This window comes from Pithys albifrons, chromosome 13, assembly GCF_047495875.1.
Source record: "Pithys albifrons albifrons isolate INPA30051 chromosome 13, PitAlb_v1, whole genome shotgun sequence".
NCBI lineage: Eukaryota > Metazoa > Chordata > Aves > Passeriformes > Thamnophilidae > Pithys > Pithys albifrons.
Window position 1 is genome coordinate 11,457,078 of NC_092470.1, and position 13,786 is coordinate 11,470,863.

The 13,786-nt window shown below is 39.8% G+C and overlaps 1 protein-coding gene across 3 annotated transcripts; it reads left to right on the forward strand.

The window, feature by feature from the left end:
• The first annotated feature begins 30 nt into the window (after positions 1-30).
• LOC139677927 (CDC42 small effector protein 2-B-like) lies at positions 31-12,395 on the forward strand. 3 transcript variants are annotated; one of them, XM_071568396.1, is made up of 5 exons: positions 31-102; positions 2,107-2,682; positions 4,126-4,339; positions 4,758-4,859; positions 5,391-12,395. In XM_071568396.1, the coding sequence occupies exons 3-5, from the start codon at positions 4,286-4,288 to the stop codon at positions 5,463-5,465; spliced, it is 231 nt and encodes a 76-aa protein (XP_071424497.1). In that variant the 5' UTR covers positions 31-102; positions 2,107-2,682; positions 4,126-4,285; the 3' UTR covers positions 5,466-12,395. The 3 variants fall into 3 exon arrangements, with proteins under 3 accessions (XP_071424497.1, XP_071424495.1, XP_071424496.1); XM_071568394.1 differs by lacking the exon at positions 31-102 and adding an exon at positions 375-577; XM_071568395.1 differs by lacking the exon at positions 31-102 and having other exon boundaries at positions 1,891-2,682.
• Positions 12,396-13,786: the final 1,391 nt, after the last annotated feature.

The window sequence follows — 13,786 nt, forward strand, 5'->3', positions numbered from 1 at the left end:
CGCGGGGGCGGAGCTGCGGCACGGCCGGGGCGCTCCTGCTGCGCCGCACCGGGCACCGGCACGGCTCTCGGCACCGCTCCCGGCACCGAGGAGCTGCACTGGGTAGGGGGGCCCGGCGGCGGCGGCGGGGCCGGGACCGGCCGTGGCTCCCCGTGAGGGCGCGGGAGCGGCGCGCAGGGCGCCCCCTGGCGGCGGCAGCGCCGTGAAGGTCACGCTGTGTCCGGGCCCGGGCGGGACCTGCGGGAACCAGGCCCGGGGATCGCCTCCTGGAGCACCCCCCAAACAGGGCGATTCCCTGTTTGTCCTGCTTCCCTCACGCGCTTTTCCTTGGCCGTTGTGAGCCCACTCTACAAACTGCTGTGCCTGAGGGACTTGACCTTTTCTCGTTAAAGAAGGGAGAAAAGAAACCTATGATCACAACTTTTTTTTTTAATCTGAAATTATTTTTAGTAACATTAATTTCCATAATTTACAAGCCAATATCTCTGTGCACCATGTTTACAATATTAGTGGTTGGTGTGTTGCCAACCATTTGCTTGGTCCTCACCATTTTGTGATTTTTACTACTTTTCTTCTGGTAAGCCCACAGGCAAATCTCGGCTGATTTCTTTTGCAGTTATTTTTAGCTTCCAAACAGAACACATAATTTGGTCTCATGGCTTTTCCTTTGAGAGGGGGAATGAACAGTTAGTTGAAAATACATTTTTTTCATTTTGTGATTAAGGTAATTTAGCTCATTTTCACTTTGAAACAGAAGAACTGCCTTTGTAGCTTGGGGTGTTTTTGGCAGTGGTTTTTGTTTGCTCATTGGGTTGGGGGAGTGGATTATTTTTTAAATACATGTGCTTTGAATATATAGCTTTGAAAAGGAGGAGCTCCTCATTGACTACACCCAAATTCCTTATGTTAAAAATACCTCGATTAATGAAGGTCTCATGTAAAACCCTATTCTCAGCTTCTATGAAGCTCCAGGATGGCAGAAGACCAATAGGTACATTCATGCTACATAACAGCATTATTATGTAGTTTGAGGACTGCATCCCAAACTCAGTTTGAAATCTGTACCTACACTGATAAAATCAGGATGTTACTTGCAAGCAGTTAAGATCACTCTATAGCACAATTTTAGCTGTTTGACTCCAAGGTTCTTCCAAAGTCTTGGTCATTTATTGACCTGTACTCTTCACCTTTCACCAAGCAATCTGCAGTCTTGAAGTTTCATGCTCAAAACCAATATTTGAAATACAAGTTCTGCTGTGGGTTTTTGCCACACATCGCCATTCAAATATGTAAACATATTTGCTGTTTGAGCATTTTAACAGGATGTAAATATCAAATGAGCAAAGCATAATGCACAAATTAGAAGCGCAGTGGCAATTAGGCCAAAATATGCTTCTCACATCAACTCAGTACTGATAGAGCTGGAATGAAAATGACAACTGGCCTCAGCAGTTATCACAGTTTAACACTGAACTGGGGCAGGGTGATGGCAGCCTGTGCCTGATGTGTGATAATACACACCAGTTGTATCCTCATTGTCCTTCACCTACAGCTCAAGCCAAGGAATTTATATCACCAGACCTTGAGTCTAAAGGCCAGTTGGGAAGAATAAACATGTTTAGTGATGTTATTTATCAAGATTACACGTCGTCTCTCACATCTATGCAAAAAGAATTGTTTTGATTCGGGCAAATACTTTGTATTGATATTTTGTAAATAAAACACAATCATATTTTGAATGCTTCATAATGCACAGCAATGGTAGAACAAATTGAGTGTTATGCTCAGGAATGTCTATCTAAACCTTCATAAAGCTCTCGGGCACTTTAAGGCTCCGAGCTCCAGAAGGGCTGTGCATCCTGCCATCTCAGCCAGCGTCCGTGTCTGCGTGTGCTAGCCATTTCCCAGGCCCTTTGTCCCCTCTCCTGGATGATACTGCTGCCATGGTGAAAAACAGAGGGAAGGAACAACAGGATATTGTCCCATTCCACTCTGTGTGCCAACTGTGACAAAATGTTGTTTTCTCCTCGGTTTGGGGGTTCTTACTGACTTTTACTGGTCCTGGGTGAGCCTGAACATATTAAGATTATTTTTAAATTCTTCCAGTTAATGTGGAGACCTTGAATCTCTGGGAGCAAGGTGGTGTCCCATGCCCTGGCGCAAACATTCGTGTCCTGGGGGATGATTCTCTGACTCACTCAGAGGAAAAGAAGCGTTCTGATGTCGAACACAACAGGAAGAGCTGAGCACGCTGTGTGCCAGGGGACACCTGCAGAGCTGCCGCAGGGGTGGAAGTGAGCCACGGGCTGCATGGAGAGTGCTGAGAAAACTGCTCGGCTGCACAAATCTGACGCCAAACCAGGGCGCTATTTTTGGTCTCCGCTCTGCTTTGCTGACACCTGTGGGCACGCGTGAAGCGCACAGCGATTTGTGGCAGCAGCACCTCCCGGAGCCGAGGAACCGCCGCAGGGCACGGGATCGCAGGGAGCGCTCCTGCTTAGCCAACAGGACTAATTATAGCCCAGGAATATGAACTGTAAACGTGCTGGAGTTGCCGAGACGGGAGCTGGCTGTGTGCCAGAGCTTGAATGAGGACACACCATCCCGTGAGGACTCCCTGGGAGCAGCGGGCTACCCCGAGCAGGGCACGGAGCCCCACCGAAGTAGATGGACATGTGGGAGGTAGGGCAGGAGCACGGGGGGCGTTCGTCAGCCGCTGTTGTGGGATGGGGATGGTGTCATCTCAGTCAGTCTGCTTTCAAAATAGGTTATCACTGCGGAGTGGCATGCTGTATGATTTTTAAGAAAATCTTAGCTTTGATATGGTCTTGTTAACATCCAGCAAACCGCAAAAATGTGGATGTGAAGTGATAGCAAATGCTTCAGCTTCTGCATGTTCCTATGGTTATGTGGGCCACTGTCCCTCCTGGTGGTGATAAAGACCGTTGTGAGAGGATGAGGTGAGGTGAAAAATAATAACTGAGCCAGATGACGAGTTGTATTAAAATCACCTGGGATAAAATGAAATAATATATAACACATTCTGCAATACTGTATCATATAGACTACCTAAACCAAAAGGGCTGATGTAACAAATGGTTTGAAAGATAAAGGGCAAAAATTTAAGAAACCTGCATGACATTGTGAGAAGCGATGAAGTGTAAGAAAACCACAAAGGTGAAAGTAATAGATGTTCTAATTACATAACTATGAGACTATATAGGAAACGCCTGGGAAGGGGGTAGCTTACGCTGTTTGACTGTGAAGGCTTTAGTGGAGGTTCAGAAAGATTGAATTGATGGAGCTGTAACTTCTGTAACTGTAAGCTTGAAAAAAACCCAAAACTTCCTTTGTAAATGAACATGTTGTAACACTGTTTTAACTATCTGGGATATGAAACAGTTGATATGAAAGGCTACTCTAGAGTCCTAGGTTTGATTTGAAGGAAGATATATTTTAAAAAAATGTCAGCTACTACTAAAAGTTGGGCTATATCCTTGCTGTAGGGCACATAGAGTCAGTGAGTGTCCTGGTTGCATCCCCAGTTCCCAAGTGCCATGTTAATATTTTTTTATATTCTGGGAAGCCCTAGACTCTCATAAGTGGTTTCTCTTGTTAGTATACAAGGCTCTCCTTTTCTCTTTTAAGGACTATTTGGAGATGTACAAGGCTCTTTGCTTTGAGTTTTATTCTATGTGTAAGAAGATGCACTGCCAGATGCACTGCTGAAACTTTCTTTTGCAGCAGTTTGTCAATGTTAAGTGGTCAATGTGTTGTGGTTCAAAGCTAGTTTCTTTGAAAACAGTAAGTATTTCATTAGTATTGAATAGCTCTGCTTGCAACCAGATCATGAACAGTTAAACAAGACCTCACTTAATACCAGTATTGTTTTCATTACACATTTCTGCAAAGAACTTACACTACTGTCTAGGAGTTAATTGACAAAGTTCTTACCCCTGATTTCTGACATGGATATATGGATTTTAAATTGATACTACCCTCTTTTTCAAGGGTGTTTAAGAATTTAACAATCTTGGTTTAGTCTTATGAGTTGCCTATTGCTCAATAACTGTTACAAAACTTTAATATATTTTAATGTACATGTAAATAATACTCTGTTTGCAGGTATACTGATCAGATGCATTCTGTGATCTTTACCAGTGAACCTGCACAAGCAATTCCTTCCTAAGCTCCCTTTAGGGACTGCATCTTGGTCCTCGTACTGCTCAAACTCCCAGAGAAATAATTACACTTAACAAGACCTTGTTGCCTACTGAGAAGGACAATGACTGAATTCCTGGTTTGTTTTAATTGGTGCAACGGTGAACAGCCCCAGCCGGTAGGTAGATACACAACTGTCATCTTTTAACAGATTTGAAATTTTGTCTTTCAGTTACAGGAAAAACACTTTTATTGTCCTGTTGTTTTGCTTAATTTGGGCAAAGTAATGCAAAAGCCAAAAGCAGTCTGTCTGAACTATGTGTGCTTTGCCAGAAACTTGGACCATATGGCTGTTTGCAGTTTTCAGGCCTTGATTTTCCAACATTAAAGCAAGTTTTTGCTAAAATGTAATTAGCAGTAATAAAAGTGACTTTGATCTTGTCTTACTGCAAACAGTTTGAAAATTCAGCCTGGTTGCTGTGAGGTGTCATTAGAGGTCAGTGCTGGCTATTTATTTTTAATCTCAGCTGCTCGTTTCTGTCTGAAAGCTGCTCATGTTTTCTGACTAGAGACCTAAGATATCTTCTTTCTTACAGAAGAGGCGTCGGAGGCTGGACCGGAATATGATCGGAGAGCCCATGAATTTTGTACACACTGCGCATGTTGGGGCAAGAGACATGAGTAGTGACTATACATCAGTAAGTGTGCACCTCTTGGATAGGCAGAAATGTCCACTCAGTAACCTGTAGAGCAGGTAGCTAATAAAATACTAGATAATTGTAAGAGAGAGAGAAACCTGACCTTTTTAATCAATAGAATAGCATCAGAACAGAACTGTCTTTTGGTTTGTAAACAAGAGATGCCATGGGAGATACACTCAGCAAGAAGTGCTCATGTCCTGAATATCTTTTCACACAATGAGAACCTTTTGGATACGGATTCTGTGGATGCACTTGATACTAGGGCCAAATAAGACATCACCTTGAAGTCAAAGCTGTTGCAGTGTTAGGGATGTAAGAATAAGTGGATTGTGGGTAGCAAAACACATCTTATACATGGAGTTAAAATAGTATTTAGCAATCATGGGTTTAGTTGTTATTTCTCTCTCCTACAGTTGTGGCATAGCACTGTAAACATATGGCCCACCTACCTTTCAGATTGATACTTTTAATCATTGCTCTGGCACCCACAATTTATAAGATGCATGTTCTAATAAACTTTTTTTCTAGGCTGTATCAATTCAGGACCACATGAAGTCTAAAGGTGGCTACACAAATGGCACTTCTGCAACTGTAGAGATATAGGAAACTGCAAGAAGGCTGAAATCTGCTCTGTCTTATGTGGACCCTCTGGATTGTCCTTTCATATTCTCTAAAACGTCTTTATCATGGAGTAGGGAGAGTACTTGAATAGGTCAGTACAGGCTTTGGTGTTCTTCACACAATATGTTATGAAGGAGTTATTGTAAATTGTCCTTAAAATGGTCTGACATGCTAGTGTTGTAGTACCAACTGTTAATTGTCACTATGGATGACTTCCTAGCTCTGTCCCAAACACCACACCAAGTTGTCTTGTAGGGTGAGATTTGAAGTCAGTATGAGTTGTATGGGATTTAGGTTTGTCTTTTTCTCCCCTCAAGAAATGCAGAGATTGATTTAATTGGAAGGTGTCACATGTTTTCACTTCTAAGATGGGCTAAACTGAGTTGCCAAGTACAGTCTTGTGGTTTTAATATAACTTTGGACCTGTTTTTTAAATGTTTAACAACTTAATGCATAACTCTTTGGTATTTTTAATGTCTTTTTATGGTGAACAAACTCTAATGTAATATAGTTAGCTGAGTCTGCAAAACACACTGACTGCTGCCTTGCTGTGATAACACTTTTGTAGTTTAAAATGGAGGTTTTGCAAACATATTTGCTCTCATATGAGACTTCTAACAACAGATGTGTCTCAGTGACTGGGCTGCCTCCCATCCAAACACACTGTGGTGTGACTGGCAGGTATTACTGAAACACAGTTAGTGGTACCTGCCAGTGAACTTCAGTTGGTGCTGCAATATGCTCACAACTGTGTGTTAGTTTTGCAGGACTACCACTGAATTTTAAACTAAATGTATATAAGTTCACTCTCTTTGTTACCTCTCTGTAACAGTAACATACAGGACTTCAAGGATATCTTGCTGGTCTTTCTGGCTCTTTAATTTCATGACTGTTTTAGATGAACAGAATTTTTTCTTGTGTGTAGTTTAAGTGATATAGCCATGTAAAACACACACATTTAAAGAATATTGTGAAAAGTTGCAGGGGAATATTAAATGGAAACAGTGTCTTACAGAGTTCCAGCACTTCATAAATATTTAAATAAACAGCCATAAATATTTAGACATACTCAAACAACAGTTTATTACTTAGTTCTTATTCATCCTTCTATTAAGTGATATGACAAAATTGCTGAAGTAGAGCTAGGTTTTACTTTTACACAGTCACTGACACAACTGACACTGTTCCTTGGCTCAAAATATTTATGACTACTAGTGTAGAAACTCAGGAAATGTGCTTGCTGTCATGGGATTAACTAAATACAAGTATTTCAATTGCTGCCATATCAGTACCAGTTACCAGCTGGAAGTCAGTGGAACTCTTTCCTTGTTTCTAGGCAGAAGATCAGTTACGAACTTTTTTCAATTGAAAAAAAAATAGCAAGCTGGCAAATCTTTTAACTTGCTTGATCCTGTTTGTAGCTTGTGATACTTCTTAAATCTAGACTGCAGGCTTTGCTGAATTGTCAGGCTGCTTTTTCTGAGTGTACTATGGAGCTCAAAACGTGAAAGGTGGCTCTGTGTTCCTGTATGTGTTCAAAAAATAACTTTTCTCCTTCCCCATATTTCATCTTTAAGGGCCAAAGAGGAAGAGGGAGTTTTACTTTCTACAACAGTCAACAGCTGATGCAGCATTCTGTGACCATGTAAAAGATATCTAATATCCCTGTCTTGCTAGATCCTTACTCTTGAATTAGAAAGCATGTCAAATTTTAATATATTTCAAAATTATCATAGTTAGCTGTACATTCAGATTTTGAAAATCTTTCCTATTTCTGTCTCCTAACTTCAGTTATATTCCAACTGCCCAGTTACGATACTGAGTTTAATGAAGCTGAATTCTGTACGCTGTTGAGGAAGCATAAAGTAGCCAAGTCATGTTAAAGAATAGAATCCAATTCACCTGCTATTATATTGAGTTCATGCATTCAAGCATTCAATCACCTGCCCAGAAAAAATGGTGGTAGGGCAGCTGTCATGAAGTTGTGTTTTGTTAGCACTGTGAGAAAACAAACTGAACAGGAGCTAGGGTTTCCCAAAGACCTGTTTGGTAGGTTTAAGATTAGTGATATAACCAGAAATAAAGGAGTTAGTGATCATGTCAGTTCCTGTCTCTAAAAATAAATCAACAGAGAATTTGTTATTAAACCTTTATTTAGAGAAAAATCCTAATTTTGATCATGTAAAGCAAGTAGCACTATCTGGTGTAAAACTAACCTATTTTCCTCAGACTACAGAATATTATATAGGACCATAATGAAGTGTCACATCATTAAAATGAAATGTTTTGCTATTGCATTGAGTGCCATTACTTTAAAAAAATTTAAACAAACACAAACACATGTCTTAGCACTTGGGTATTTTTTTGCTCTATATTTAGCAAGCTTATGTAGCTGTAATCTGACATGTAACTCAGTATAAATCTTAGTTATAATAAATATGTTGAATTGGGCATTTTCAGTCTCTTCATATGGTGGAAAATCTTGATATTTTCTCTGCACTGAAAACCTGTTGGTTCAGAGGTTGCATCAGGATGACTTGAACTTTTACTGCACTGGAGAGCACAGGTTTGTATCCAGTCTTCTCTACTCTATGGAAGCTCTTACTCCACTGTGGGGTTTGGTGGTTCATTTGGTGGTTTTTGAGCTTGACTAGAATAAAATACAGGCAAAATACCAATTGATCAAACTTTTTTACTACATTGTAGGCTGTAAAGACCTTATATCAAGACAATCAAGTAACATTACTGCTCTGATTTGGTGGCATCTTATGGTTTCTCTTTGTAGTTAGAAGGAATATAATTTGCAAGCAGAGCAGGATCAAGTGTTTTATATGTAATCTGTTAGGGTCTCAGCATTGTTTCCTTCCTTAAAAAAAAGAAATGTCGTGGGAGAGGGAGTTGTTTGCCTGTCTTACCCCTTGCTGTCCCTGCTAGGCTTTATTGACTTGTCCCATAATGCTGCATAAACCTGTGGTCAGTATACAGAAAAGGTATTTGGCTTTTCCACAGCCCAGTATGTCTCAAATGTTGCTCTAGAGCAGCTTTATAACAATTATGTGGTGTCATGCTATGTCCCACGTTAGCCTGTAATATGATAACTTGCAACCCAGGCATGTAATACTATTCCTTTGTATGGTTTTGCCATGTTGGACTATCAGGTGCTTCTGTAGCTTCCACTCTGTACAGACAAAAAATGTTAAGAGATGAGTAAATACCCTCAAATCTTACTACACCAGCCAGAATAAGCACAATTCAACAATGTTAACTTCCATATTCATGAAATTCATTATATGTTACTAAATGCAGTTGAACTGAAAAAATGAGTCAGATCTGTCAGCGAGAGGTGATTACATGGCTGCTCCTGGCTGTGTCAGATTTACTTTGCCATCAGCACTGTGACACTGCCATAAAAACCCAACAGCTGAAGATAAGAATGTCTGCATTTTGTGATCACTGTGGAACTACAGGAAGACAACACTGCTGTTTTACAGTGGTGTTTAAAACATATCCTGTGGTGAGTGGGTTCCTGTAAGGCTTCCAGATACTTCGTGGTTCTGCAAACTTGTATAGTCAAGAATCTCAGTGAGTTGTTTTAATGTATTAGGAAACCACTGAAATCAAGTTAGGCAGTTGGGGAATAAGAGGAAGAAGATAGATCTTTCTTCATAGTGTTTCCGTCTTCTGTCCTTAGAACAAACTCTTCAATGGGACAGATTACTGAGAGTACTTCTGAACTCTGATTTGGTAGGTTATACTCCTGGTTTGTGGCTCCTGGAGGTAGACTTTGAATTCTAAAATCTGTTTGACAGGTGAATCACACACCTGTTAATATCAAAGGGGAGGAGTTCAGGAAAAAAAAATTGGTTCATTAGATTGCAGGTTGGTTTCATGGCAGAAAACACATACTAACCATAAATAGAATGTTTTTGTAAAACTAAGGCAGCATGGAATAACTTATTTATTTGTTTGTTTGTTTCTAAAAAGTAGAGACATGAATTTTTAACTCCTTGCTATTGCAGTACCACTCTTACTATGTACCTTTCTGCCTTAATACAGGGACTGGATCAACAGAGTTTAGCCCCAAAAGTAGAAGTTAATGCTTGAAATTTAAAATTTTAGCTGCTTACCTCTACAGCTGCAGTCCTGTTTGCCTAAGGAGATACTGTAAGTGGTTGGTGCCTGAACTTCTACAAACTGTCCTTTCTTCATGCACAGCAATTTGTCTGACACACAAGGCCCAAGGTACTTACCTCAGTAGTTTTCCTGCTAATACTCATGTGGATACAGTGTATATGTACAAGGTTTCTAGTCCCGTATGGAACAGGTCCTCTCTAGGAACTGGCCTTGGACAGTTGTTTCCACGACAGAGCCTTAGGCTGTGGAGTTACTTAAACTTGTCACCACACACAGCTTTGAGGAGTACTCTGCTACAGGAAAGAATGAAGTCCCCTTGTTATTGCTTAACTCTTCATACTCCAGGGAAGGTGTTGGAGAGGCTAACAAGTTCATCAGGGACTACAGAAACAATGAGGAATAGAAGTGAGGCAGACTTATCCCTGGAGAGGCACTGTGGTGTACATTTATGTGGAGGGAGAACCTGCACATGTTGACATTTGTTATCTGCAATGCACAAGACAGCTGTGTTGATATCACTTGCAACATACCTGTAATATGGGCATAATTGGTATATAGAGGTAATTGGGCACTTAAATGCATGACTGAGCTGGGACTTTGAGACACGGACTGCCAACATAACTTTAATGAATGGTAGTATCCTCTTCCTGCAGTGACTTCCAAAGGTTTTCAGAAAGTATGGAGCCACCCCGAAAAGCAGCTCTGCTTTCAGCAGTTGCAAACTGATGTCACATATATGTTTAGGAGACAAGATGGCTTTTTCTTTTTTTCTATGTAAAGTTGCAGATGTTCTAAGTGCTGAGGCCTGCTTTGCCCAATGGAATACAATCCAAATAAACTTAGGGTGAATACAAAAGAGTAGTAATAAAAGGATATTTGCCTTTAGTCCACTGTGCTGCCAAACATTCAGGGAAACTAGTTAGATCCATTCAGATTCCAGGTGTTGGGAGGACATGGACAGGTTGGAGTGAAAGGTCATGAAGACTTTCTTGTGCCTGAGGAAGTTTGGGTGATGGTCTCCTGGACTCTCTGCAGGCTGAGATACTGAGGCCACCATGGCTACACCAGATTTCCATGAATACCTTTTCTCTTGATGCTATATAGAGAATGGAAAGATAAAAGAAAATAGGGAAAGCACTTTGACTAGGCAGGGTTGTTACTAATATATGTTTGTGCCAGAAAAGCTCCCAACTTGACATGTTTGAAGCTCCCAACTTGACATGTTTGATACTGAGGCTACTGTGTACACCTGGAACATAGGGATGTTCATCCTGACATTATAACAAAATCCTGTGCCCTTTCAGGGGGAGTGGGGTGTACAGGGAACTCATGGCATGCTCTGTTTTGGCCTCTGTATAAACCAAACTTAACTAAACCAAGCTTACCAAGTGTTGCTGTAAGGCTACTGAACACCCCGTGGCTGTCACTTGGTCCATACATCCTGTTTCTGTGCATCCCATCAGCATGACCCAAGCCCTACAATGATACCCCAAACCTTAGTTCAAATAGCAGTTCTCTTCATTTAGTTTTATTCTTCTTGAGATGACAGTAGTGACAGCAGGACAAGAACAACAGCTTTGAGGTGTCTGTTGAGATCTCTGCAATAAATTACTCATAGAAATTGAGGCCACTTGAAACTAGTTTACTTAGTGATCTTTTCAAATTTTTTCTTGTCATTAGAACAATGTGAAAGGGAAGAATATCCTAAACAAATTTTAAGTTTCCTCTGGTGTTTGCATATGAATCCAAACTGAACAAAACCAAGGTTATTACTACTAAGGGCCCACTCTAATTCAGGGGTGAAAAAAAATGGTGAATTATGTCTTTTACCGCTTAATTATATATATGTTTTAATATGTATGTATATATTTAGACTTTCATCTTAAGTAATGTGTAAGGAAATAAGCCATTCTTTTAAACTAAAATTAGCATAATTTCTCTGGCTTTCTGTAAGTTGAAAAAAATGGACTTAAAATCTACATTTAACTACTGAGAAAGAATTTGATGTGCTTTTAAAGCTGGCGTTGGCCTGTCCAAGTGGATGACTAATTAATTTCATATTCCTTCATCAAAGAGGTAGAAAAAGTGTTTGGTTACAGGATTATTTTTATTTTATATGTAGTAGTGTATTTACATGCATCTGATCTTGCTGGTGCTTAAGAAATATGTGTACATTTTACATAACTTTCCTGAGCTGTGTCTAAAGGTGAATGAAGACCATCCTGATAACCAGTAGTTATTGAGCTCTCTGATATTAATGATTCAAAGATCTGACTAAACAATGGTGCTAATTCTAGACATAAATCTATTTTTAAAAGACTGATCTAATATACGTAGGTTTCAAAGTCCAGACTCTAAATGAGCTGAGTAGCATATTAATGGTGAAAAAATATGCTTTTAAATGCAGTTACCCACATTTACCCCTGCAGTCTCTGCCACAGGGGATATTAAAACCTGACTCAATACCTTTGAGGGCATGATACTGGCTTGAAAAGGTAATTCAAAAGTAAGGTTTAGTCCTTCATTAATGCATGCTAATATGGTCTTGCTGCATAATGGTATGAGTAAGGCTTTCACTGCTTTCTTTCAACTGGTTTAAACATCACCTTGAAAATGCATTTAAATGAGTTATTGTCTCTGCTGCATAATACTCAATGAACTGGGGTACCTCTTGCTTGCATAGATTAATCCTTACTGGTGTCCATATAAGGCTGTTAGTACATGGGGAAAAGTTGCTAGATGTGTGCTTGTATTAATAAATAATTCTTAACCACTGTCTTTTCTATGTTTTGAATCATTCTTTTGCCAGGAGACACAGGTCCCATCAGGCTATTGCACATGTGCCTGTGGTTGCCATGTGTGCCTGTCTCACAGAGACAGCAGCTTTCAGCAACAATGTGGAAAACAGCAGAAGGAAGGAAAGGAAAATTTCATTATCCCTGTGAAAAGAATTTCAATATACGTATGGTATTATTCAAGCAGTTTATTTTCTGTGCTAATTGTCATTTAGATTCAGTTTCCAGTTTCTAACTAACATGCTCAAAGCCTATATTAAACATCTCCATTCCTTAACACTTTAGGAACTGAGTTACAGATTTTATTCCAAGTCGATATTTTGGTTGCAAAAGGGATTTTTCTGAGTGGTGTTGCTCTTCTTTCTGATGGGAAGAGTTATGGTGGTATAGAAAGGACACAATTCTTGGTGCAGATTTTTAGTATCTTACACTGATTATTGGTAGAGGCTATATTGTTTTTTTAAAATCAGGAACTTCATGTTTAAAACTGGGGAGGAAAACAAAGAGGAGGATCCTTTAAGCTTTTGAGTAATTCTTCAAGTTCTGAAGGTCTTTATAGACTACATTTCTCCTGCTTGGCATTGGAAATAATATATATGAACAAAATCTAGTTCTTCTCAGTGTTGAAATTAGAGATTAGATCATGTTTTTGGTTTTAGTTACACATTAAAGCTCACAGTAAAAATTAGAAACTACTGAAGTTGCCAGTAAAGATTACCTAAGAAATTTTCACTGATTTCCTAAATGTGGACTCTTCAGCGCAGGTATTTCTAACCCACACAGTCCCACTGGAATGCAGAATATGTGTTTAGTGTAAGAGATTTTTTTAAAATATCTTTTTAACATGCATCAAGGCAGGGGACATCAAACCAAACATACACTTTTTGAGTCAGAAATTGCCTTTTATTTAGAGAAAACTGTACTTCTATTTCTCCTTGGCCCATTTTTTTCCAGCTGCAGACAGAATAAAAGCTGCTATGCTTTCCTGGGGAACACAAGGAGAGGGATTAGTATGTGGTAGGACAGGACATGCCTCCATGGAATCTGATTAAACACTTCTTCCATGTCTAAACACCAATGTTGTGTACATACCCTTAGCTCATAACAGACCTCAGATTTATTGAAGTAATCAGTATTCATCCATCATGCAGATCTTGTTAGACTCAGGAGAAGAGAGAGTAGTTGACATAAAGTGTCATGGTTACTCTGACAACAGCACCAAAATAGAAATACACAGATGGACAATGTACTAGCCTGGTTTTTTTAAAAAATACCAATTCTGCATAGAACATGAATTATTATCTGTGTCACAGTGTTCCATTATCTTTCATTGATTAAGCACAGTAAATTGTTAAGACACACTTTCACAGCCCA

Coding starts and splice junctions, on each gene's coding strand:
- LOC139677927 (XM_071568396.1), top strand. CDS start 4,286: ATGACTGAATTCCTGGTTTGTTTTAATTGGTGCAACGGTGAACAGCCC. Junction 4,340..4,757: donor ACGGTGAACAGCCCCAGCCG/GTAGGTAGATAC, acceptor TCTTTCTTACAG/AAGAGGCGTCGGAGGCTGGA. Junction 4,860..5,390: donor TGAGTAGTGACTATACATCA/GTAAGTGTGCAC, acceptor CTTTTTTTCTAG/GCTGTATCAATTCAGGACCA.